The 26013-nt window shown below is 39.9% G+C and overlaps 1 protein-coding gene across 1 annotated transcript in view; it reads left to right on the forward strand.

Annotated features, from left to right (window-relative positions):
• Positions 1–26013, forward strand: part of GABRB3 (gamma-aminobutyric acid type A receptor subunit beta3) — a 259983-nt gene that overhangs the window by 79808 nt on the left and 154162 nt on the right. Inside the window, exon 2 of the mRNA XM_042840835.2 lies at positions 21350–21397. Coding sequence (XP_042696769.1) covers positions 21350–21397 — 48 coding nt within the window. The remainder of the gene's footprint in view (positions 1–21349; positions 21398–26013) is intronic.

Genomic DNA, 26013 nt, shown 5'->3' on the forward strand with positions numbered 1-26013 from the left:
ATGTAGAATAATTTTGTCAGTACCAAGTCGACATGTGAATGTATATATTACAATCCATGGGCCAAAGCCTCAGTTGGTGCAAACAGGCATACATGGAAGTCAATGGACCTATGCTGATTTACATTAGCTGTGGCTCAATGAGCTTGATCCAGCGGTCATATTCAGATAAAACTGTCACGGAAGTCAGTGGGAATTTTGCTTGAGTCAGAAGTACATTATCTGACCTAAATATACTATCAAGTACAAAACACCAGAAAAGGTTGAAATGCTTTTCTCACCACTGCTCAATCATAAATGTATATTTTTATTTTAATCCAATTAAGTTACATATTCATTATTGCCTTTTATAAAATACAGAGTTTAATGTCCTTCTTCTAAGATGCTGGCCTCTACTACCTGCTCTGAGCAGATCCTTCTTCTATATCACGTGGCTCTTTTACAGATAAAGTGTGCCTAGCAGAGTGCCCCTGTTCCCCCATTCTCTGCCTACCAGACTTGGGAAGCAGAGCTTGGGCTTCTGCCCTGTGGCAGGGTGGTGGGGGAAGGGGCTACTGCCAGAGATAACTGTTGCCTGTTGAGAGAGGGGAGGCACAATTTAAAGGCTCGCTCCCCCCCCAACAGCTTGAATTATACCCCCCATGCCCGTCCCCTTACCCTCAGCAGCCCCTCCCTGCAGCTCCCAGATGTTAGCTCCACATGGAGAGGCAGCAGCAAACAGCTGGGAGCTGCAGGGAGGTGCTGCTGCTTTAGCTTTCCCGGGAGAGGCAGCAGCAAAAGCAATGGCTCTTCCCTCCCAACAGCTGCAGCTCCCAGGGCTCCAGCTGCTGCCATGCAGGGAGGGGTCTGGCAGCACCATTTGACTAAGCAGGGCCAGCAAACTCTGACAAAAATCTGGGGCAACACATGACCCCATGTGCCCCCTCCAACATGTCACCTCTGGCTTCTGCTCAGCAGGGAGAGAGGTCTTGGGGCTTCAGCCATGTAGGATGCCCTACTGGGGGTTGGGTTTTTTGGTCATTTCTCTGCCCCATTTTTTTGCCGTACTGGCTTTGCACCATGTGCGGCTGCTCCTTGCCCCGTCCTGGTTACAGCCCTCATTTTGTTGTCCATGTGCATGTGGTAGAGCTCCTGGGCACAAGAATCTGTGAAAACAAAGTTCCATATGCACAAATGCAGGCCATACTTGGAAAAGTTGGCCTCAAATACTTAAAGTTACTTTTAAATGATTGATTGTTGGTTTTATTCTATTTGAACCCAATGTTGATTTCCTTTTTTACTGAAAAGAAGAAAGGGTGACTTACTGAATATGTGTCAATTTTAAACTGTTAAATCCCAAGTAAGGCATGGAAACCTGAATGGAAATCTGATTTGTTTTGAAAAGCAGGAGACAATAAATTAGGAACAAATATCAAATATGGTGAGAGAAGAAAGAGATCCCAGAGTTAGAATCTAGTGCTACTTGAAGTCTTGCTGAAGGTTTAAAGAAGTGCACCTTAATGTTGGGTCAGTGTAGTCCTCTGTGCTTACAGGAATATATTTCATGGCAAATTTGGACTTTAGAGAAGACCCTTTAATAGATACATTTTCTTAAAGCTATTGTAAACTGGCAGAAGTTCAGCAACAAAACAAAACAAAAAATCTTAGGCTCTACACCCACATTAGAACCTGCTAGTGTGGTACCCAGGGCCCATGGCTATTGATATAAATGGGACCCAGTATATGCAGGATTCCATGGTAGGCAGTTCAGATGAATGCTTGGACAAGATCTTAACCGTTCCAGCTGTTCATATGTAAGCAAAATAAAGAGGACATGCATGGCTAGAAGAACCATCTCTTTCTCATGGCATGTCTGCACTACAAAGAATACACTGACATAGCTAGGTCTCCGTAGCTATACCGGTATAACCCCATAGTGTAGATGCAACATATACATATATCTTCCTCACCACCTCCGCAAATTACAGTAGCTACATCGATGGAGGCATTCTTAGCCAACAGTATTATTTGTCTTGGTTTTAGTTAGATATAATCATTACATATTCCAGAGAACATCTACAACTTAATTTGCTGTTGAAATATAATCTTCTCTGGTGAGGTTTGTTATACACTACTGTGAATTATTTGCAAAAAATATGTTAATGTCTTCCTGATTGTCATGTAGAATCAACTGGAATGTGCACCGCATAATCTAGGGCTGGAAGTGCAGGGGTTCTTCATGAATCTATCAGGGTTGTGTAGTGAATGAGATTGTTGTCTGTAGAACAGAAAGACAACTCCAGGTGTGAACAGAACAAGGCAGAGTACTGCAGGAAAGAGAAATGATGGCTTTGCACTGAAGGCAGGCACACAGACAAATGCAATTGTGTCCCTGCCTCTGCCATAGACTCTCCATGTGATGCTGAGTGTGTCCCTGAAGTCAAAATTCTGGCAGGCGGCTACTGAATATGTTTCTTATTTCAATGATACCCAACCTGAGGCACCTGGGGTTTAAGTTGCAGAAGTGCTGAGCACTCAGACCAGCAACTGGAATCAATGGGAAGTGCGGATACTCAGCACTGCTGACAGTAAGGAATCATGGTCTGCGGGAGTGAACAGAGAGTTAGAAGTCAGGAATTACGATGCAGGCTCTGCCATTGATTCACTGTGTGCCCTTAGGCAAGTCTCTGTCTCAGTTTTCTCATCGGTAAAATAAGGATAATAATGTTCCATGATCTTGCAGTGCAGATAAATTAATTAATATTCATGAATCATTTGGATACTGTCAGTGGACCGGGTCATAGGATGTCAGGCCTAGTGATCAGAGTGTGAGTAAGGCCTAATGGTCAGAGTCCAAACGTCAGAGCCAAGCAGCGAGACAGAGTCAAAGTCAAGAATCAGAGTGGAGGCTCAAGACTGAAGTCAGAGCCTGAATGCCAGAGCCAAGAGTTGAGGCAGAGGCAGAGCTGGATTACCAGCACCCAGAGAAGTCAGTAGAAAGGCTGGTTCTGAGGCAGAAGAGAGGCTGGAGCAGATGGGAACAAGGCTGGGTGCAGGACAAGGTCTGGCCTGGAGCTGTGGAAGGGAAGAGCAGGAGCAGGGCTTGGAGAGACAACCACAGGGAGGCAGAATCCATGGGTGTGTGCATTGAGCAGCCAGTGAGCTGCTGCTGCTAGGTTTAAGAACCAGTCTGCTGGCTTCCTGCTCCTGAACTCAAAGGGGGGAGGGATAGCTCAGTGGTTTGAGCATTGGCCTGCTAAACCCAGGGTTATGAGTTCAATCCTTGAGGGGGCCACTTGGGGATCTGGGGCAAAATCAGTATTTGGTCCTGCTAGTGAAGGTGGGGGGCTGGACTCAATGACCTTTCAAGGTCTCTTCCAGTTCTAGGAGATGGTATATCTCCATTAATTCTTCTTCCTCAGCCAATTAGGCAGGGTGGTCCATGGCTGGCTTGTCAGGAGTACCAAGCAGGTGCAGCTAAGAGCCTTACTGCTGACATATACTACAGTAATGAGTGGCTTAGAAAAGACCATGAAGAAATTAATAATTTTTTTATTCATTACAGACTTTGGAGGGTGTGCAGTAAATAAGGCACAGGCTACTGGCTGAATGATGAGGATACAATTATGTAATAGCTGCTCATTAGTGAGCAGCATCCACCTTGTGTACTGAGTGAGGCGGGGTACAAGGCCCAGAGGGTCTAGAATTCAGGCCTGTAGAGCTGTCAGGCAGCAGACAGCTCCATGCTTTCCCCAGCAGCAGCTGCAACTCATTTATACTCCACTATCCACAACCTACTGTGGACACAGACTGTGAGAAGTCCCACCTCAAGGGGGCAGCAGCCTCATGGCTCCTGATTGGCTTCCCATCCTACATAAACACAAGGAGTGGTCCAGGAAGCATTCAGACATCAGTGTGGCTCTTCTGTAGTCCCCATGATCATTCCTGCTCCTGAACTCGTGGCTTTGACCTTAGTTTGATTTGGACTTCACCGCCTGACCTATTCCTGAAACCTGATTTGGACACTGACCCTTGGTATCGACTCTGGCCTGGAACCTGACTATGAACTCCTTCGCTACTCCCAGCCTCATATTTGACCCTGCTCTGACCCTTGGTCCTGACTGCCCTTGTTAGGATTCTGACATAGGGGTCCTGCAGAAAAAAAAATGTAGGTGATCACATAATTAGACTATCATAATTCATATGCATAAGGGAGCCAAATTAAGGTTGCACAGGCCATCTGAATTCTGGCATTTCCTAATTTTTGAGTGTTTGACTTTGAAAGCTAAATAACTTTCTTTGGTCTTTGTATATAATTAGGTCTATAACTTGGAACTTGCCATAAATCCTCAGCTCCCCAGATTAACATTTTGAGAGGGTACACGTGACCTATACTTCATCTGTAATTTCTATCATAAAAATAGGAGGAAAAAAATGTGGTGTTCCCTCTTTGTTCTGATGACACCATCAGTTCCTTATTCTCATGTTGCACTCTTCTGGACTCTCAGATTACTCCCAGGGCAGCTGACCTATTTGCTCTCTTCACATAGCAGTCTTGTCAGTGAGTACAAATAACGCCCCCGCTCCCAAAATGCTTCCTTTTGCACAAATTAACTTTCATGTTAGCCACAAAAATGTGCTTCATTTCACAGCTAAATTAATAGATCAGTACAACTGTCAAAGTGACTTAAGCGGCCTGAATTAATGAAAATAACAAGGAACACAGTGAAGACCACTCTACAAAGTGGTAGACTAACACTCTAGTCAGACTTTATTACAGTAATTCGAACATATTTAATCTCTGATTCTATTCTTCATTAGAGCATTCTGTCATAACTGTGAAAAGTGTGTGCAATACCCAAATCAAGCTGTTAAACATCTCTTTGTAATTACACCATTTAGAGATCTTTATTGTCATTCTCATTTTGTATTTGTATATAGGATGTGTCAATGCAGTGGTCCTATAATGGAATGTGAATGAAGATAATCAAAGCCACAGTTCCTTTCCTTTGTATAAGAAGATGAGTGTCCTTCCCAAGATGCAAGTTGTGCAAATCTGTTGTTGGTTTCTCCCACAGCCAGGTGCATAGTGGATGTGAAATCATTAGGTACCAAATTAGAATCATGATATTCTGAGAACTCTTGACATGACAAGGAATCATCAACTGCACAGGTCATGTGGATGGGCACATAAAATGGGGGAATGGGTATAGTTGCCTTATAAAGGAACACATTTTATCCTTATCTATGTCTACAACTTTCTAGGTACTTATATCGCAATCCTCTTTGTGGTAGCTGAACCCTACTAAAGATAGTTAAATCCCAAGCAGACTGCTAAGAACTACCAAAGGATCATACAAAACTGGGTGACTGGGCAGCAAAATGGCAGATGAAATTCAACATTGATAAATGCAAAATAATGCACATTGGAAAACATAATCCTAACTATACATATAAAATGATGGGGTCTAAATTAGCTATTACCACTCAAGAAAGCGATCTTGGCGTCATTGTGGATAGTTCTCTGAAAACATTCACTCAATGTGCAGTGGCAGTCAAAAAAGCAAACAGAATGTTGGGAATAATTAGGAAAGGGATAGATAATAAGAAAGAAAATATGATATTGCCTCTATATAAACCCATTATATGCCCACATCTTGAATACTGCCTGCAGATGTGGTTGCCCTGTCTCAAAAAAGATATATTGGAATTGGAAAAGGTTCAGAAAAGGGCAACAAAAATGATTAGGAGTATAGAATGGCTTCCATATGAGGAGCGATTAATAAGCCTGGGACTTTTCAGCTTGGAAAAGAGACGACTAAGGGGGAATATGATCGAGGTCTATAAAATCATAACTGGTGTGGAGAAAGTAAATAAGGAAGTGTTATTTATTCCTTCTCATAACACAAATGAAATTAATAGGCAGCAGGTTTAAAACAAACAAAAGGAAGTATTTCTTCACACAACACACAGTAAACCTGTGGAACTCCTTGCCAGGGGATGTTGTGAAGGCCAAGACTATAACAGGGTTCAAAAAAGAACTAGATAAGTTCATGGAGGATAGCTCCATCAATGGCTATTAGCCAGGATGGGCAGGAATGTTGTTCCTAGCCTCTGTTTGCCAGAAGCTGGGAGTAGGTGATGGGGGATGGATCACTTGATGATTATCTGTTCTGGTCATTCCCTCTGGGGCACCTGGCATTGGCTACTGTCGGAAGACAGGATATTGAGCTAGATGGACCTTTGGTCTGACCCAGTATGGGTGTTCTTATGTTCTTAAAGACAATAACATTGCAGTAGTGTAAATCAAGGCAGAATATGTCCCAAAAGGAATATGGAAAGTGGAATTTAATGCAGAATATTTCAAAGAATTTGTGCTCTCTAGTTTTATTTAGAAACATCAAACTGATATCCATCACGATGGATCACTTCTGCAAATGTTATTTTATTGTGAGATGATCTTGCAACCAATTATGCCCATGAGTAACTCCACTCATGTGAGTTCAGTCCAACTGCTCATGTTTCGGGAATCAGAGCTTGCAGCAGAGCCAGGCTGCCTAATTGGCTACCTCACTTGATTGGCTGGAGGCTCTAGCAGGCTGGCTCTTAAGCCAGCAGCAGCAGCCATCTGGCTGGCTGGCTGCTCAGTGCTCATGCCCACCACTGTGACTGCTGCTGCCTTGTATACCCAGCCTTGTTTCTCTCCTGGTCCTGCACCTTCCTTGCTCCAGTTCCTAACCTCCAGCTTGACCTGTGGCTCTGGCTTCTGACTGCTGCCTCCAGCTTGACACTTGGCTCTGGTATCAAGTTCCTGCCTTCTGGCTTGAGCCATGGCTCCAGTTTCTGACTACTGATCCTGGCTCTGACATTTGGTTCCTGATACCTGCTTTGACCGCTAGGCTAGACCACCCTCATCCTGGTTGCCTTGACATCACATGTGTGAAATTATTCCCATGACAAAGATACTAAGGGTGTGTAAGATTGTCTCCTTAGTCTTCAAGTCCCTATTTATCACTTTTGAATATAAATCATTAGTGTCATAGGCTGTGTACATCAAGTCCAGGGTACAAACAGTAGGCACACAGCTGTTTTCATGGATGGGGCTGTGACCAGTACTAATTTGTGAATTAAACCTCTGCCACCTTACACTGAAAAAGCATTTTGAAGTAGTTTGTACATGCCCACTACGTTCTGCAGGAAAGCAAGCATGAAAAGGATCATCATAAGTGACATTTCAGTGAAGTTTCAGAGTAGCAGCCGTGTTAGTCTGTATCCGCAATAAGAAGAACAGGAGTACTTGTGGCACCTTAGAGACTAACAAATTTATTAGAGCATAAGCTTTCGTGGACTACAGACCAGAAGTGGGCTGTAGTCCACGAAAGCTTATGCTCTAATAAATTTGTTAGTCTCTAAGGTGCCACAAGTACTCCTGTTCTTCTTATTTCAATGAAGAAATCTTCAGCTTGTTCTGAATGCAGCACCCCAGCTGCTCAACAAAACAGGCACATGCCACCCTGTTATGCTGCTTTCTGCATTGTGTCCCCATTGAACAAGGAGTCCAGTTCAGGTCCCGTATTTATTTCCAAAGCTCTGGATGGCATGGGTGTTGGCTACCTAATATTCTAAGTCTCTTGCCATGACCATGACCTCCCACGAGAGCTGTGTTCCAGTGGAACAATACTACTGTTGGCCAATAGAGGAAGGCTCATAACCACAGGAAACATAATTGTCACAGAAACTCACTGCCAGAATAAATTAGAATGGGCACAAACTTCACTGCACTTGGAGGTAAGTGTGAAATTCACCTCTTCATCCAGGCTTTCATATAGCAGCACCCTTAGTCACTGGGAAAAAAGTTAAAACTCCTAAGCCTGCATCTTGGTGGTTGGGAAGACAAAGAGAGAGAATTGCCATCTTTTAAATTGTGAGAGGTGCTCTAATTACTGTGAAGGTGCGGACTATATAGTACCCAGATGGTTAGACAGCTAGAAGAAACTTTACATTACTAAGTACTACATCTCCAATACTATCTGAAGATAGATCTGTGGGCCCAACACAACACAATCTGTGGTGGCTAAGAGCAACTATACAATTGCTACCTTTTTAGATTCAATGAGTCATGACTCTAAAAGGGTTTAACCTTTAAATATGAGAAATTAGTTCAAGTCTTATAGCGGTAAGGATCTGAACTACATTAGCTGTGTTATCTTGGTTTTTATACGTAGCACTCCATTGGAGATGAGAGCTACTGGGAAGTCATGCTCTGATGGGGGCATGGGATTCTTGAGCTATATGCTAGAATGGTTAAATGGGTCTGACCACTTCAGAGTATTTATCTTTGTAAAAAAAAAAAAAAAAAAGCAATGCTGTTACTTGATTACTCTTAGACATTCAGCAAACTGCTTAGATAGGGAATACCAACTGATCAGTTATCGCTATTGCTTGAGAAGCCTTCCTAACATCAATAACTGGTCTTGTTTTTCTTTGGTTTGAGCAGATCTTTATGTATACAGTTCTGTTTAAGTTTTCTTTCTCCTTATCCACCCCCAAACCAATTTCCACATTGGTTAAAAGGTTACATTCTGATCAAAGAGGGCAAAGAAGAAGAGACCAGTGGTTGCTGGCTGTTGTTTCCTCTTGTTGATGAAAAGTACCCTATTTTCATTCCAGACATTTCTCATGAATATTAAGCTATAACGTGTCTTAATGTAAAGCTTTGTGTAAAACGTGAGTGCTAATGAAATGAGTACAATGGTACAAGTGGGAGTTTAATGCATTTTGGACAAGAACTACAAATATATAGGTTAATATATGCCCCCACATCACTGTAGTATCTCAGCATGTCACAAACATGACTGGGTTTATCCGTACAAGCCCCTGTGAGTTGGAGATAAATACTTCACCATTTTACAGATAGTGAAACTGAACCATGGGGAAATGATCACATTTGCATAAGAAGTTTGATAGAGGCTGGAGTAGAATCCAGCTTCCTGGTGAACGCCTTAACCAAAAACTCATCTTGACTTGTGCTAAGTGAGTATGCTGGTGTGGGGAAGAGCACAGTGAAACCTCCAGCGCAAGCAGAAGGCATGGCCTGTTATCTAGTGTTAAAGAGAGCCTCTAGGCCCAGCTACCTCACCAGATGGTGCATCCCAAGACGTCTATTCTGCCAGGTTGCCCATATCCCCAGTTGACTAACTGGTCAGCAATGATGGTCAACAGTAAGTACTATCCAGAGGCATATGCCTAGTGCTACTTTTCCAAGGAGGAGCTGAGTATGCTTATCCGTGCATTGCAGCTGCCCACCCTGAGGGATGTGTGTGTGTTGGAAAAATAGCCCTTGTATCAGACACCCAACCAGTAACGCTCCCTTCCATATACCTGTCTTTCATGAATCTCTGTGGGACAGATTCTCTGGATTGTTCTAGTCAATTTGAACTGATCAGATGGCACAAAGAAAGCCGAAACGTGCCCTAAATCCCCTGCTGGGGATGCCATGAGCTCCTACACCTTCCTCCCCACAGCACCCCAGTGCAGGATTAACCAGAGTGCCAAGAGCTCCAACTAGTGCAGTATAGAGCAGTCTCCAAGCTGCTTTTGACTGAGCAGCCTTCAAGCTGCTCTTTGGCCAGGGCAGAGAATTGGGGCTCCCTGACAATTCAGAAGCTGGATACTGCAGACTCTGCCCCTTAGTGTTTAGCATTCATTAAAAGGAAAACATGGAATTAAAAGAACAAAACAAGAGAAGACCATCTGGCCCAGTGTGCCCTCAGTTTAAATAGCATGAAATCACTCAAATTTACATGTTCTTTAGGGCTTTTTGGATGAGAAATTGGACTAACTTAAGAACGCTTTTCAATTTTAACTGGGGCACCTCTTGGCTTTCAACATATTAAATCACCATCAACATTACAAACAGCTTCATACTAATGTGGATGTCAGGACTAATCACTGTTACTGTATTAGCAGATTACAAAGTTAAAGGGAATCTCAAGGACTCTTCTTCTTCCTCACCCTAACAGTCTCTTTTTAGGATAATATATCCGTATGATGTATACCAGTATAAGACCAGATTGTGCAAGAAATGCCCCTACAAACACACACACACAATCTTCCAGTGGACAATCTAACCACAGGTGTAGTGCCTGCGCTTTGCTGAGTGCTGGGCCTGCTTCCCAGTAACACTCAGATCCACAAGCCAATCTCAGAGGCAGTAAGCCACGACCTTGCCCTCTTTCCATGCTGGCCTTCAGAGATGGCCAGCCACAGAGGGGAGCACATGCTGCCTTGAAAAGGTGTAGCATCAGGTGCATGCCCTCTTTGGACCATGCAGCTCTAGGAGTCAAAATGCTTCCCAGGATTCCTAATGGACAGTGCAGCTTTGCATAGCCTCCAGGGCAGGCTTGTATCTGCCAAGCACAATCTGGCCTGTAGTATCCACCTGATATCTAACTCCAAAATATAGCTTGTCAGCACAGTACTGTTTTCAAAAATTATCATTTCAAAATTGTTCTAACTGAATCATATGTACAGGGGTCCTTGAAAGATATTGATAAAGGCATAGATAAAAAAGTAAGTTTAAAAAAAATTTGCTACAGAAGTTAATGGCTTAGTCTTTTCAGAAGGGAAACTGGAAAAGACACCAGCACATGTCACAATGGAATATGCAAACTGTCAGCTCTGGTTCCTTCTCTGCAGGATTAATTACAGTGGACTTGTAGCAATGTCATTTAGTAATGAAGGGCTCCTATCAAGAAGAGGAGTACAGTTAAATGTTGATGAAAACAATAAGTTTGGGGTGTTTTCCTAGCTTGCTAGTGGTTTAAAGACTGTGCATTTAAACCTTCAAAAAGGAATGGTGCCTCAGAAACTGAATGATAAGACAGAACTTTGCCTGGGAATTTCTCTATTAAAAGCTTAAATCTCAGGCAAAAAGTAAACTAGATCAGGTTCAGCTAAGTAAATTTTATTCCCATCATGGATATTTCTACTGAAATGCTTCATTAAGATTTAAGATATCTACTACTAATAATAATACACATCTCTTTTTAAATGACACTCCATTAGTAAACTAAGCAGTCTATAATAAGAGAGATACATGTAACTGCAAGGGTATTAGAATCTTAGGAGTGCTACAGAACAGTTATTTGAGTAAATAGTTTTTTTTTTCTCCTAACATCTTTGGAGATGTTCTAGAAAACACACGAGAGCTACATTATCATAATGAAACTAGAACCACTTTTAAGATTATTTAAGATTTAAGATAAAGCTAGCAGGTTGTCAAAACAGCTGGATTCTATTCCTATCTCTGCTACTGGTTCACCTTAGAATTTGGTAAATCATTTAATCACTCTGTGTTCAGTTTCCCCATCTTTTAAATGGGGTATAAACAGAGGGTTAGGAGACTTCATTAATGAATGTTTGTATAGCCCTTGATGCCTTTGGAGGAAAGGTGCGATATATAGTTAGTGTTCAGCATTTTTCTATTAGTATTATTATAGCCTCTAGGCCAACCAGCGAACATCCTTACTGTGTATGATACTTTTCTGGTGCTTCCAACAGATAATACAGCTTTCTAAAGTTAATTATAAGCAAAGCCATGCAGCATACTGATTCTAGTTGATGAATGAATACAGTGAGATCTTGACCAAATATTAAAACCACTCTAAATTAGAAAATAAGGCTCATGCAATGAAAGAGGGAAGGGTGGGGTGTCCCGTGATATTCAGAACAATTAAATGCTTTTTACTAAATAATTTATACATATTCATGTTTTATAAAAATATGTAAAATATAAATGGTGTTAGTTCTTCTGGGTGACTTTTCCGGACAAAGAGTGCCTCCTTGCTCTTCCATAGAGTGCCAGAAACACTTAGCTTCACTCTACAGTTCTCTCGCTTTACCACTTGATGTTAAGTAGAGGGAATGAGAAGATACATACACTTTGTTATTGACACAGTTTTGAGTGAATGATCCTTCACATCAGAACTTTCTTATGTGTAAAGGACGGTTGTGGATATAAGAAAATACCTCTTGAGGCAATGATATGATGCTCTTAGATATCCCAAAAGAAATACATTCTTAACTATTCAACCCAATTCTGAAGAATAATGTAAGGATGAGAGTTGTGATTTTACATTCAAGTTTCCTAACACTTGGGCCAATTTCATTTGATTTTATGAGAACTCCACCTCCAGCAAAAATTATAAAGTTAAATACTATTTTAAATGGTTGCTTTGATCTTTGCCTACAAAATGGGATAGTGTAAGTTATTTATCAGGTTGATAATATTGGTTGAGTCTAAAGTTAGCAAGTACGGGAAAAAATGCTTTCTTGAACGTATTTGCTTAATTCAACTCATGATTCAATCTAGTCATGTATATTTGCACGCTTTTTTATTAGTTTTCCCATATGCATTTTGGGGATAGGATTCTGTTTGTGAAAATGTTTGTGGGGTGGTAGCTTACATTCATGGAAATATAGATATTTGTGCAAAAATGAATATATGCATGTATAAATGAACATGTTCATTAAAGCTGGTCAGGAAATGATTTTTTCCCCTTGAAAATGTTGATGAAAATGAACATTTTAAAAAAATGTCAAAAAATTTCTGTGAAAAATTTTGGGTTTTTCCTGAAAAGCCAAAAGATCTTCAGTTTTTGGCAAGCAAAAAATATATTTTGTTTGATTTAAACCAGTAATCTAAACCTTTAAAACATTTTTGTTTTTCAACTGTTCATCATTTTTCAGTTTTGTTGATAAAAAACCTGCATATTTTCACTTTAAAAAAATCATGACAAATTTTGTTTTTGATGAAAATCCATTTTTCAGCAAAAAATTGTTTAATTGGGAGAAAAAAAGGTCTACTGGCTCTATTATTCATTATTAAAATGATTGCCTGTCCTTCTACATATTGTAATTTAATTTATACTATGATAGCACACAAAGGCCTCAGCCATGATTGTGGGCCCCTTTGTGCTAGGCATTGTACAACCATAGAAAGAAAAATCCCCGTCCTAAAGAGTTTAAAATTTAAAGCTCTTATCTTGAAAATCAAATAGGTATGTGGACTCCAGAACGCTTGGCTGTCATGGATATTGGGATCCATACTGCTGGATTGCATTGACCTAAGAAAGAGTTTTTGGTAACTTGGTGGGGATCTGCCAGGAGATACTGTAACCAAATATGAAATTTTCTAGATGGCCAATAAATGTAGCTTATATGTTTCTTGCTTTCACACAGATATTTTAAAATCTAAAATGCACATACATAGGCAATTATAATGTTTATTGTGCAAAAAGGACAGGAAAAGATTTTAAATGTCCTAGGCCTCTTTTTATTTCCTGCTTTCTAAAGTGTTTCCAACTCTAACTCTGTGAGAGATTCAACATCCCAATGATGTTTTGTCTAGTACAGCTTCTGTATATATATGTTATGCCATACAGCCAGGAAACAGAAAATATTCCATGTGAATTTAGGTGGCCAATCAAACAGCTTGAATGGTAAATTCTGAAGATTCTAATGAATACGCACTACAGTTTGCAAGAACCTAGTTGGCTCAAAGAACAATTACCAACAGTGAACATACTCAGGAAAATCATGTTTGAGAACAAAAAAATGGGGCTATATCTGACAACTTGTTCATAACAAATAGCTCGACCAGCTCTTGTTAGAATTTAGGGCTTGTCTTAATCCTCAGGATTATGTTACAGCAAACTAAGGTCACTTTACTCCTAAATTAAATATGCTTTAATTTATGTGCATTGATTTCACACTTTTAGTTGATTCACCTTAACTTTCCTGCGTGCCACTTTGTAGCGAAGCCTTTAGATATTACAGTGAGAGACAAGATATTATCAAAAAGGCATTTTTATTTTACCCACATTACTCATCTTCCTCCTTAAAGTGGAGGAAACTATTTATGAGACTAAAAAGAGGCTTAAGGAGTAGGTTAGGATTTTTTATGTGTATTTACTTGCCAAATGAGGGCATTAAGGGCCTGGTACTGGTTTTGGACTGCTGAGAGTCTAGGTTCAGGATCCAATCCAGCTCCATGGTAAAATTCCCATTTACTTCAGAGGTACAGGATCAGGGCCTCAGACAGCTGGATATCATGTCCACCGCTGGCCCACATAATAATAATATACACACCATTTTTCCTATCCTATGGGAAACTCTCCAGGGCTTACACAAGCACTAAGGCTAAGAGTTTCAAAAGTCATTAATTATTTTGGGTTGCTCAGTTTTGGGTCCCCAACCTGAGACACCTTAAATAAGCCTGATTTTCAGAAAGTGCTGAGCACTGCCTTCTGAAAAACAAGCTCCTTTGAAGTATCAGATTCAGCATCCAAACACCAAGACAGCCAAAATCACTAGTTGCTTTTGAAAATCTTGGCCTAAATGCATTTGAAAGTCTTCATTTCTAAAAGTAAACATACTTTGCAAAATAATTTTGTAACTCACAAAAGTTAAGAAAGACACATTATCAAACTTTTGATCAGCCTAGCAGTGCAGACAGTGCCACAGGGAATAGGAATAGAAATTTAAAAAATATACAAGGAGGTTCTTTCTCAGGTGAAGTACCACAGGGCTGGTGTACACTGGGAACTTACATCTGTGTAGCTAAAGCTCTCAGGGGTGTGAAAAATATACACTCCTCTAGATGTAGCTGTGCTGATCTAACCTCCAGTGTAGACAGTATTAGGTGGATAAAATAATTCTTCCATGAACCTAGCTACTGCCTCTTGGGGTGGTGAAGTACCTACACTGATGGGAGGACTCCTCCTATTGGCAAAGGTCGTGTCTACACTGAAGTGCTACAGTGGTGCAGCTGCAGTTGTACCACCGTATTGTTTTAAGTGTAGACATACCCACTGATTTAAGAAAAGAGAATCAGAATTTATAATATATGTATGCAGCACATGCTGATGAAATCTATAGGATCGCTGAAGGGTTGATAACTGCTTTAATGGCATGGTCACAATAAATTCAGGGGCATATGTTTTTGAAAGTATAATAACATAAAATAAAGTGCATTAAATGAACTCTGTGGGTCAAGTTCATAGTGTAAAGTCTGTTGAAGTCACACCAGACATTACTTGAGCCTATATATATTGAGAACACTAGTAGATTAAACTGAGAGAAAGAATCAATATCTTGACACAGTCTCGTTTTTATACTTTGTCATTAATATCCTTTGTACCTGATCCCGAAATGTAAAGGAATATGTAGACTTCTGATTCATGAGCATGATCCTGAGTGATGCTAAACATCCACAGGTCCTGTTGACTTCAAAGGAAGTTGAGGGTGTTTGGCATGTCATAGAATTGGACCTCAAATATATTGTACTGACAATTTTTGTACTGTAGGAAACTATGCTTTCTGCACTGTTTATGGGACTTGATGATAGAAAAAGGGACTATCCAGGGATGCAATGAAACATCAAGAAAGTAGTAAAACTATCATAGTCACATGTAACTTAGGCATCAGAATTACATAAAAGCACACTGAATGCTTACTTAACATAACATTTGAATAAATCATCATGCTCACTGAAACATTTATTTCAGCTAGAACCGCATACTGTAAGCTCCTCATACATAAACATTTTTTGGCATTTATTTAAATGCCAAAAAACGTGGCTCACACATGCTTTATTTATGCATTAAAAATAAGAGATAGATAAGTGAATTTTATATTTATAGCAGAATCCTCCAGTCTGCTGCCTACTGTGATTTCAACAGACTACAGTGACAATTCAATAATTGTGTCTTTAATATCAAGGAATTCCTACACATAATTTGCAGTTTTTGCATTTGATATTTACAGTGTGCATTCTTATTTTTCTTGATAGGTTTCTACTCATTAAAATAATTTATCAGCATCTATCATTACCAACCACCAATTCATATATTATAAGGCCAGAAGGAACCATTGTGATCATCTAGTCTGGCCTTCTGTATAACACAGGCCATAGGACTTCCCTGAATTAATTCTTAATTGAACTAGAGCATAACTTTTAGAAAAAAACATCCATTCTTGATTTGAAAATTGCCAGAGATTGAGAATCCACCATAGCCCTGAATAAATTGTTGCGGTGGTTAATTACGCTCACTGTAAAACCTTTGTGCCTTATTTTCAGTCTGAATGTGTCTGTCATCAACTTCCAGGCACTGGATCTTGTTATACTTTTGTCTCCTAGACTGCAGAGCCCATTAGCCAATTGTTGTTCTCCATGTAGATATTTATAGATTGTGATCAAGTCCATAACCTTCTCCTCAATCCTTTAATCATTCTTTTGACTCTTCTCTGAAGCTTCTCCTATTTATCAACATCCATCTTGAATTGTGGACACCAGAACTGGACACACAAAATGAGCACTGTTTGCCTGAAACACCCACCCCTGTTACCAGGTGTTGAACCTTCTAGTAAAAGCTTAAATAGTTTCACAGTCCAGGTGCCTCATTCCCCCTACTGGATGTAAGAGAAATGGGAGTATCTAGGATGTAGACTGACTAGTCTTGAAGTAGAAACCCTAGCAACAACTAAACCTGGGGACAAGTTTTGAGATGAAATTTTCTATCTTATTGCTAATTTCAGTGATAATTAAGTCAAATTCCAGTAAGGGGGTAAATTTGGACTCTACACAGTGTGTGCGCTTTGGAAGTTGGGGAAAACACCTGCTCACACTAGCCTTTAAAGGGGTTAAATATAATGTGTCAGGATGCAGGAGAACTACCTGGTCCCACAGAAAAAGAAATGAACCTCATCTCAGTTTTCTCCTTCTGCACAGGTACTTGGATGAAGACTATAAATCTGCTTTCTTTAGAGGCAAAGAGGAAATTACTATGGGTGATAGGACGCCATGTACAGGGTCACATGACTGTTTTGAACCCCAAGACAGAAAGTTTTCTCTTAATTTACTTTGTTTTCTTGTTATAAGCATTCTCTCTTGAGTTATAAACATTATCCCTTGCAACTGTATTTTTCTGCTGCGTTATTCCATTATATATATATATATATATATATAGTATTAGTAGAGTTCTTATGGCACATTTGTGATGTTTTGTGTCCTTGCTATATTCCAGCAAAGATAATTACATTCCACCTCCCTAAATATTCCTGAATTTCCAAGTGAATATGGTGTTTTTCTTTAGTCCTTGTCTTAAACTATCTTGCACTACTGGAAGGTGCTAAACATAGCTTGTAACATCATACAAGTTATGTGCGTTATGTAAATTTAAGCAGTGTAAATTATGTCATGTTAGGTCATAAAGCACAAACACAGTAGGTGCATTCTTTGAGTACGGAGCTAACATAAAGAGTGACAACATTCATATTCCTCTGCAGCCCACTCCCCTTTAACAGAGACAATATTCAGGGAACACAACCCTTCTAAGCAAATGCTGATGATCCTCTTTCTGGAATCCTAAAAGCTCTCGGCATATGTATTATGTACTACTTCTGTGATTTAAGGACCTCAGTGTATGGGGCTGTCAGTCACTTAAAAATACTATGTATTTCTTCCCCTCTCACAGACACAATCATCTTCTACAAATAATCAAAAAGGTTGTATGCATACAGCAAGGCATTGTCCTTTACTTAGAGAGCAGATCCAATGTCCAAACTCATAGTACAAAGGTCAAATACAAGCAGACCTGGCCTTGGTCCTCACCAAGCCACCGTATGTTTTCTGAAAGATATTCTGAATGTCTCTTATGATATTGTCCCAGAAATTCTCCATCTTGGAGAAACACTATGACTTTTACATTTAGCAGTTCACAGGTCAAGTCCTAACTAGCAGTTCAGTACAGGTTGTTCACAGTGTGTTTTCCTGTGTCCTACCAAGTGTGATTTAAGGGGGGGAAATAGTTGAGTTAATAATAAGCACAATTGCAAAACGTTAGCCTTTTCTAGCAACAAAACCACCACCAGCAGCAGCAATACCATATGCCCTCCATTTGATTTACCATCAATGACTGCCTGGCTGCACACAGTGTTTCTTTGCTTAATAATGGCTGTACGCAAGTGCATGCATAGTATTCAAAGCATTTTTGTTCCTTTATTAAATCTTGTGATAAGGATACCTTATATATAATGATATTCCTATACCACAGAGAGCACAGTAATGAACTACTTACATTAAAAGCAGTTTTGTGAGGGGAGAATCACAAGTGATCCTTTCAGAAGTATAGCTTCCATTGGTACTCAGTAGAAAGCATCAATAGGAAATGAAGTTAATTTACTCATCATTCACACTGACACATCCTTCTTTGCAGAGACTAATAGGGTTTTGCAAGTTTACTCCTGGGCAGAATAGGAGAGTTTCAACATCAAGGAGTATCTACATTTTTGTAAAAGAAAAAGAAAAGGTGTATTATTAGTCTGAATAAAAGGCCCATTCTGAAACTTAACATTTAAAAGACTGCATTTTATTCCTTCCATTTTCCAGTGGCAATCATAGTGACATCATTTGCTTAAATTGTTCTTCTGATACACCTTTGATGTTGTTACCTTTCTACTCAAGAAAAAGCCTGAGTCAGTGCTTTGTGCTGATGTATGCTAAAAGGAAATGTGGTCATGTGGCTTACTGTTTTGCATTCTCTTATGAATTTTAATTGTAGAGATATTACAGGAAACTGTCATTAGTATATCCAAGTCATTTATGCCTAAGGAGTATATTTAATTGAGTAGATTTCAGATAGAGACTTTGGCCATTTATAGTTTGAATACTAACTTTGAAGTAAACGCACTTGGGCCCTCTTCTACCAGTAGTGAATTTGGCACATAATGTATATTTGTTAGGACTACTATACCTTTATTTGTCAGTTACTTTTTCTAAACATGCCTAGTTAAAAGACTATTTTCCATCAAGTGTAAATGCCATCTGTCACAGTTACCTATGTCCCCTTTCTGGTCTCTCTGAGTTCACCCCCTCAGTTCTTGGGCCTCTTGCCCTAAATTGTATTGGGGTGGACTCTTGTGATTCTTCTACTCTTAGACCAGGACTAGGGTATACTGTCTTGTGTTACCAACTTTTATCACACTGCAGGTTTGACTGGATTTCAGGTACCTCCCTCTGACAACCTGTGACCTGGGAAATTGACTAATAGCCTTCATAAAGTGTTTTATTTAGCAGTTGGAACAAAGCATTAGCGAACATGATTTAAAAACAACAAATGCATATTTAGTCTCATCAAAACATATGCTTCACTACTAGCTAAGTTTGATGGGCTTTCCTTTTGAGTTACAGGTTAAGCTGTGTACCAACAAACATACTTTCAGACAGCCAGGTATCTCCTGGGATCCCGCCTGGTCTCAGCTGGTCTCTGAGGGTATATCTGCACTGCACAGTTAAACTAGGCTCTTACCACTGTCCTCCCCTACTCACCCCCCCCATCCACATATAAAACCCTCTAAACAGGGTTTGGAGCTGCTTTTAAATCTGGGTAGCTTACTCAGCTAGGGTTGTGGGTTAGAGCCCGAGCTCCAGGCTGACTCAGGCTGGAGCCTGCCCACTCAACAGTGAGGTTGCTTGAGTGCTGATAGCCGTTCAATGCCTTCCCACAATCCCCCCTGAAGGGCAGACAGGTTCTCCCACAATTGACACAATTGATTGGAGCATCTCAGCACAAAGAACCATGGGATACATCCCCTGACACACATGGACGTGTGCAGAAACAGTGAGGACACAGTAACTCAGGTATGACTTTGCTGTGGGGGATACTCACACCCTGGCTAGGCTAACGTAGGCGCCCAGACTCAGGTGTCCATCATCTGGTTTAACTGTGCAATGTAGATGTGGGGTATGTCTGCACTAGAGCTGGAAGGTATAATTTCTAGCTTGAGTAGACATACCCACAGTAACTGATCAAGCTAACACGGTAAAAATAGAAGTGTAGCTGCAGTAGTGTGAGCAGCAGGAGAGGGTATTTGCTCAGAATATGTACATAGGATCTTGGATGGATCCTACTCACGTTGGCTAGCCCCTCCTACCATTTGAGTTGCTTCAACTACACTTCTATTTTTAGCATGCTAGCTTGATCAGAGATCTCATGGGTATTTTACCTGAGCTGGAAATTACATCTCCAGCTCCAGTCTAGATGTACCTGTGTAACCTGAGAGTCTGTCTCCTCTTTCCCTGAGAAAACTGGTTTGTTTGTTTGTTTTTGGTTTTGTTTTTGAGTCGTCACCCTCCCTGTGCTTGTCTGGGCCCCCGGATGTGACCTCTTCCTTCTACCTCTGGCTATTTTTTCCCAATTGGCCAAAGCAGTGCCTCTCAGCCTTTCCAGACTACTGTACCCCTTTAAGGAGTCTGATTTGTCTTGCGTACCCCCAAGTTTCTCCTCACTTAAAAACTACTACTTACTTAGAAAATCAGACATAAAAATACAAAAGTGTCCCATCACACTATTACTGAAAAATTGCTTACTTTCTCATTTTTACCTTCTAATTATAAAATAAATCAATTGGAATATAAATATTGTGCTTACATTTCAGTGTATAGTATATAGAGCAGTATAAACAAGTCATTGTCTGTATGACATTTTAGATTGTACTGACTTTGTTAGTGTTTTTTATGTAGCCTTTTGTAAAACTAAGCAAATATCTAAACAAGTTGATCTACCCCTTGGAAGACCTCTGCATGTACATGTACCCTTGGTTGAGAACCACTGGGACAGAGCATCCAGCCAAGCCATCTAGGAGAATGCTAGTGGTTCCTGCACTGTTTGCGTAGTTAGACCCAATTCAGCCTTAATGGCATATAATCACCCGAGATTACCTGTGGGTGTGAAAACTGTGTGATCCCTTCTGTTAGACTTAAACACATAGCACATAAATCACATTTTGGGATACAAATCAATAACTATTGCAGAGCACCTCCCACATTTATCACACCAGTCTCAAAAACTATTTTGCTTAAACTTCTGTTTTTATACTAGTAATATCAGCAATGTCAACAATGCTCTGGAAACACTGTCTGGGCCTGCTCTTCCTCCCATTGAAATCAATGGAAGTTTGTAACTGACTTCAAGATTTGGTTCTTGGTTAGTTCCTTCTGTCATGCCAGCAGAAACAACCTTAGAGAAGATGGCTTTGTTTTGAATGTGCCACAAGATCAGTAACTATTGTTTTGTTTTTAATTTCATGGCAACAGAGTTATAGATACAATTTGCAGGAAATAGTCTAAACATGTTTTAAATTATGTAACAGCCTTGTCATGGCAAAGATTGGACAAGAGAACTAACAGATTTTTGCCATATCTAGATTCTATAATGAAGGTGTGAAGATCCTGTAGGTCTAAAACTCTGTTTTATTTAGATTATGAATATATAATATATAAATAAATCACATTTACTTTCTCTTTCTCTAGGAATGCAGTTGAAGAGAACAAAAAATTGTATGCAATTTATGACACAAGGTAAGTAATGAACAATAACTTCTAATTGACATTCTGTTCTTTAAATGGAACATTGACCCTTTTAAAATGTTAATAATCTTTATGAACACATACTTACTCTGAGCCACATAATGATCTTTAAATTAAGGTAACAAATATTTCAGATCCTCATATATATATATATATATACATATATACACACACACACACCTAACAATAATTTCACTTTTAAAATATAATTATATGTTTATGTGGCCAAACTCGTCCTAAGTATATTGATTATATGCAGTGGACGTATATATCCTAGGTGTACATATACTAATTTCAATAGTTACATCAAGGAAGAATTTGGCACACTATCCTGGTATTTGGCAGCCAAGCTCTTTCCCCTGTCACTCTTGCACAGAATGCACCAAAAGCACTGTCAGCATTCTCAGTATGAAAGGGAAGAGCTGTCCAGCACTGCTAGGGGGATATTCTGAGTCAGGTGAGAGTGGGGATGAGGGTGTGTCTTTATTCCTGAAGCTCAAGAGAAGGGTTCAATAGCACTTTGATAGGCACCAACAGGGAGTGTGTCTGGGCAGGGTGAGAGTGTGGACACAGTCTCCTCATAGACATCTTTCCACATTCTTCAGACACTGAAGATATTGCTTACCACCTCGCTCCTTGTGTTCCACTGTCTGTTAAAGCCATACTTTTGCATAAGTAAGAAACTGTGTACAGGAGAGCAAAAAGGTTTAAAGCCATCTGCCATTTTATTTTTCTGTTACTCTGCATTACCACCTTCAGAACTCTTCTTAGTCTTAGCAAGTCAGGACTGATGCCAAGTCATTGCAGGTTTTTGGTTGTTTTGTTTTGAGTCTTATCACTTTGTCATTGCTCAGGACAAAACTGAAAACAGGACATTTGGCCAAAATAATGAGCACAAGCTTATGTCTCTTTGTTTGTTTCAGCTAGTCTTTATCCAGAGGCTACTACTGTATTAAAGTTAGAGTTACTAGTAGTCGACTTGACCTTTTCTTCAGATATATATAACATTAAATATCAACAAATCAAATAACAAGCCTTTTTCTATTTTACTCTGGCTTGTGCAATGTATAGCACAATGGAGCTGCAGTCTTGACCAGGACCTCTGATTGTTACAGTATAGATAATAACATAAAGACTAACTTACAAATCATATAAACAAATAGTATTCATATACTATTGGATAAATATGAAAATACAGATACGTCTGATGTACCCTTATACTTAGTTCTGATATATATTCTGGAACAGAATGTAACTACTAACATTTAAATTTATTTTTTATAATGTTTTGTTAAAAATATTAGGGTTATTGGTGAAGGACTTTAGATAGGAACTCTTGACAGTCTCCATGTTAAATAGATCTTTCATCAACTGCCAACTCAGAAACTCCACTTTGTTTGTTTGTTCCAGACCTAAATTGTGCTTTCCCCAGGAGAGTCATTAAGAATATTATTTCTAAGGCACTTCAGGCTTCTCTAATGCATATATGTTACTTGAGTGCATAAATATTAATCTTTATTATGAAAAATCAGGGTTATAAAGAGCCCTGACCATTATCACCTGTGCCAAATTGTCAATATATTTTTATTTTGATGGGTCTGACTCATATTCTGCATAATTCAGAACTTTTGCCATATAAGAAATTGTGGTCAAGCTGCAATAATACTATTTTACATCTATTCAAGTAAAGCAAATTTCAGTCAAGTTTTCTTGAAGTTGAGGAAATAATGGTCTTCATTGATTGTTTAGTTACAAAAACTATAATTCAGAACAGTTTGGGTCAAAAATCATATTAAGGACCAGAGTGTGTCCCCATTACTCACATTGATTAAAACTTCACCCGCATGTAGCCCCACTAAAATGATAAAATCCATAGTATGTCAAAACCTTCAACAAAACTGTTTTAGTAAAATTAGATGAAAAACAAGTTATGCAACTAAAACAAATAGATTCATGCAACACCATTCACTACCTGCTATTTTGAAATCTGTATCACTATATACACGGCGAGGTATCACTCAACATGTGCAAGGGTGGCAAAATGTGCTCCTAAATATGCACACTAGATGTACATGAGATTATTCTCCTAAAGTAGTACATCCAGCAATCACGACTCATCGTTTGAATAGATGGGAAGGCAGTGTGTACGGTTGTCAGACAAGGTTCAAAGCATTCCTTAAGCCTTGACCCCAGCTGTATATTCTATAGACTTTTGCCTTCACTCTAAAGCTCTGCCTACACGAGGGAATTTTAGGGGAGAAGGGAGGGAGAGAGGGGAAGTGAACAGTGTCTTCTTTCTGCATGCAATTTCAAGATTTTAATCAACATCTTTTTTGGCCAATTTTTTTCAGTTTTTGGACAAAGTCAAGATTTTCCATGAGGAAAAAAAATAAAGTTTTCCAATGAGCTGTATTAATTACATCTTCTCAGCAGGTTAAACCAGCAGGATATTAAAAATGCTTCAAGGCAGAGCAGACAGGCAGTAGCATATTTCCCAGTTTAGTACAATTAATATCCCTAATTTCTCAAAAGATACTGCTTCAGTTCTAGCAGTGATTCTCCCTTTCCCCTTTTGGATCTTGTCTGCCTTTAATTTGGGTTTCTGAACCCTTTGAGTTTACATTCTTCTCCTTAGGCAGATTGTATCTTCACCAAAGTCAGCCACAAGAAGCCAAAGAAGGGGAAAATTAAGAGAAGATGCTCTGTCGGGTAGTTCTGAGCCCAATACGGAGACTGAGCCATATCCATTTTGCCAACCAGATCCAACTTGTCTGCCCAAGAGTCCAGCGACTGCCAGTGCTGTCTTACAAGGAGTGGTTGAGTCCCTCTTCCCTGATTTTGAAGCCAGCATTTCTGCTGCAGCCTTAGTGATTTATATGTTGCAGAGAATGCTTGAGTTGCTTGCAAGCAGACCTTCTTAATGCATTGATTGGCTCCTAGAACTGTGATCTTTCTGTCAGTGCCTCCTCTTCTGTCTCCCCAGAGTGTTAAGGTGGATGTTCTTGGCTACAGGAAGGAAAGCTGGAATTCTCCTCAAGATGTCGGATGCCTCCTCATCCCACTTCCGTTTCTTTCAACAAGTCCCACCACCCAAAACAGATTCTTAGCATCTGAAGCCCCACCCCCCTCTTCAGACAATGGTTTCCACCATAGTATCAGTACTTCCAGAGTATTACTTCACATATATAGGCTTGGCAGGCACATGCTTCTATATACCTAATCATCAGCTGCACAGATACCACCTTAACTTTTCATACCAGATCTTCCATATAAGAGGTCCAACTGCTCACATTTGGCCTATCCATTTTCCCTAGGAATAACTGTGGCAGACCTCTGAAAGAGAGGAATACAAGTTTTTCTGGTCTTAGACAATTTTTTAATCAGAGGCAGATCAGCTGCACAGACAGTGACCTAAGAGTCCGGGAAGCTAAAGTTTTTCATCAGAATGAGCAGCTGCCCCACAAATTTTCATTTTAAATATTTCCACTTATATGACTTGATCCTGAGCATGAGGGACTACCTGTAGGGATGAGAATGGAGTTCATTCTCTTCACCAGTGGTTCTCACCCTTTCCAGACTACTATACCCCTTTCAGGAGTCTGAAGCTTGAGCCCCCTTGCCCAGGGCTGAAGCATGTAACTCAGCTTTGCAGGGCCCCCATGGTGTGTGGCCAGGGGCAATTGCCCTGCTTGCCACCCCCTAACATGGGCCCTGCACTTGCGACCCCTCCCCAACCATCCTCCCCCCAGGTTGAGAAACACTGATCTAAATGAGTAGATATACCCCCTAGAAGACCTCTGTGTACCTGCAGGGGTACGTGTACCCCTGGTTGAGAACCACTGCTCTACCCATATTCCATTGTGGTCCTTCTGCTGAGTCTGCCAATTAGTGACTGTTGTCATAGTGCCTCTTTGTATTGTGGACAACAGTCCACTAAGAACGGGAGACCACTTTCTCTTTTCCATTGAACATCTTTCATGTCATAATGACTTTCAGTTATCATTTAGATTGAAAACAAGGTCCAGGAGGGCAAATGCTTCATATCCCATTTCCAATTCCCTGGCCCCGGGACTCGCAGTTGGACTATCTTTTAAGCTATCAACAAATAAATGGACATAGTTAATCTGAGAGGTCAGATAAGAGAAAGAGTATTTTAATTTAAGTAATAAAACATGACAGACTTTACAAGAGTGTTGATTCAGTCACACCTCAGATGCATTCCCAATGCACCTGAATATGACATTAATCAGCTGTACTGAATCCTCTAAAGAATATTATTTCAATTATAAAATAGACTATTTAAGAAAAGTTCTCGATATTTTAAATGTGTTATGCAATATTATATTGTATACAAGGTGTATTCTTTCAGCATTCTCTAATCTTTTCTTCCTTCTTTTAGGTTTCTTGGTACCTCTCCTCAACTTGCAGGTTCCCTTTGCAGACATAGGTTCAATATGGCCAACCCCAAGCATTCAAAAATCATGTCAGGCCTTAAAATCATAAGGATCTTTCTATTTGTGTTTTGTTTTTTGAGCCCAGGGAATATGCTTAAGGGTTGAGACAGCTAGAGGCTTGATTTTTGCCCCCCAGATGCTGAGCACTCACAA

This window comes from Chrysemys picta, chromosome 1 (genome assembly GCF_011386835.1).
Source record: "Chrysemys picta bellii isolate R12L10 chromosome 1, ASM1138683v2, whole genome shotgun sequence".
In the NCBI taxonomy this organism is placed as follows: Eukaryota; Metazoa; Chordata; order Testudines; family Emydidae; genus Chrysemys; species Chrysemys picta.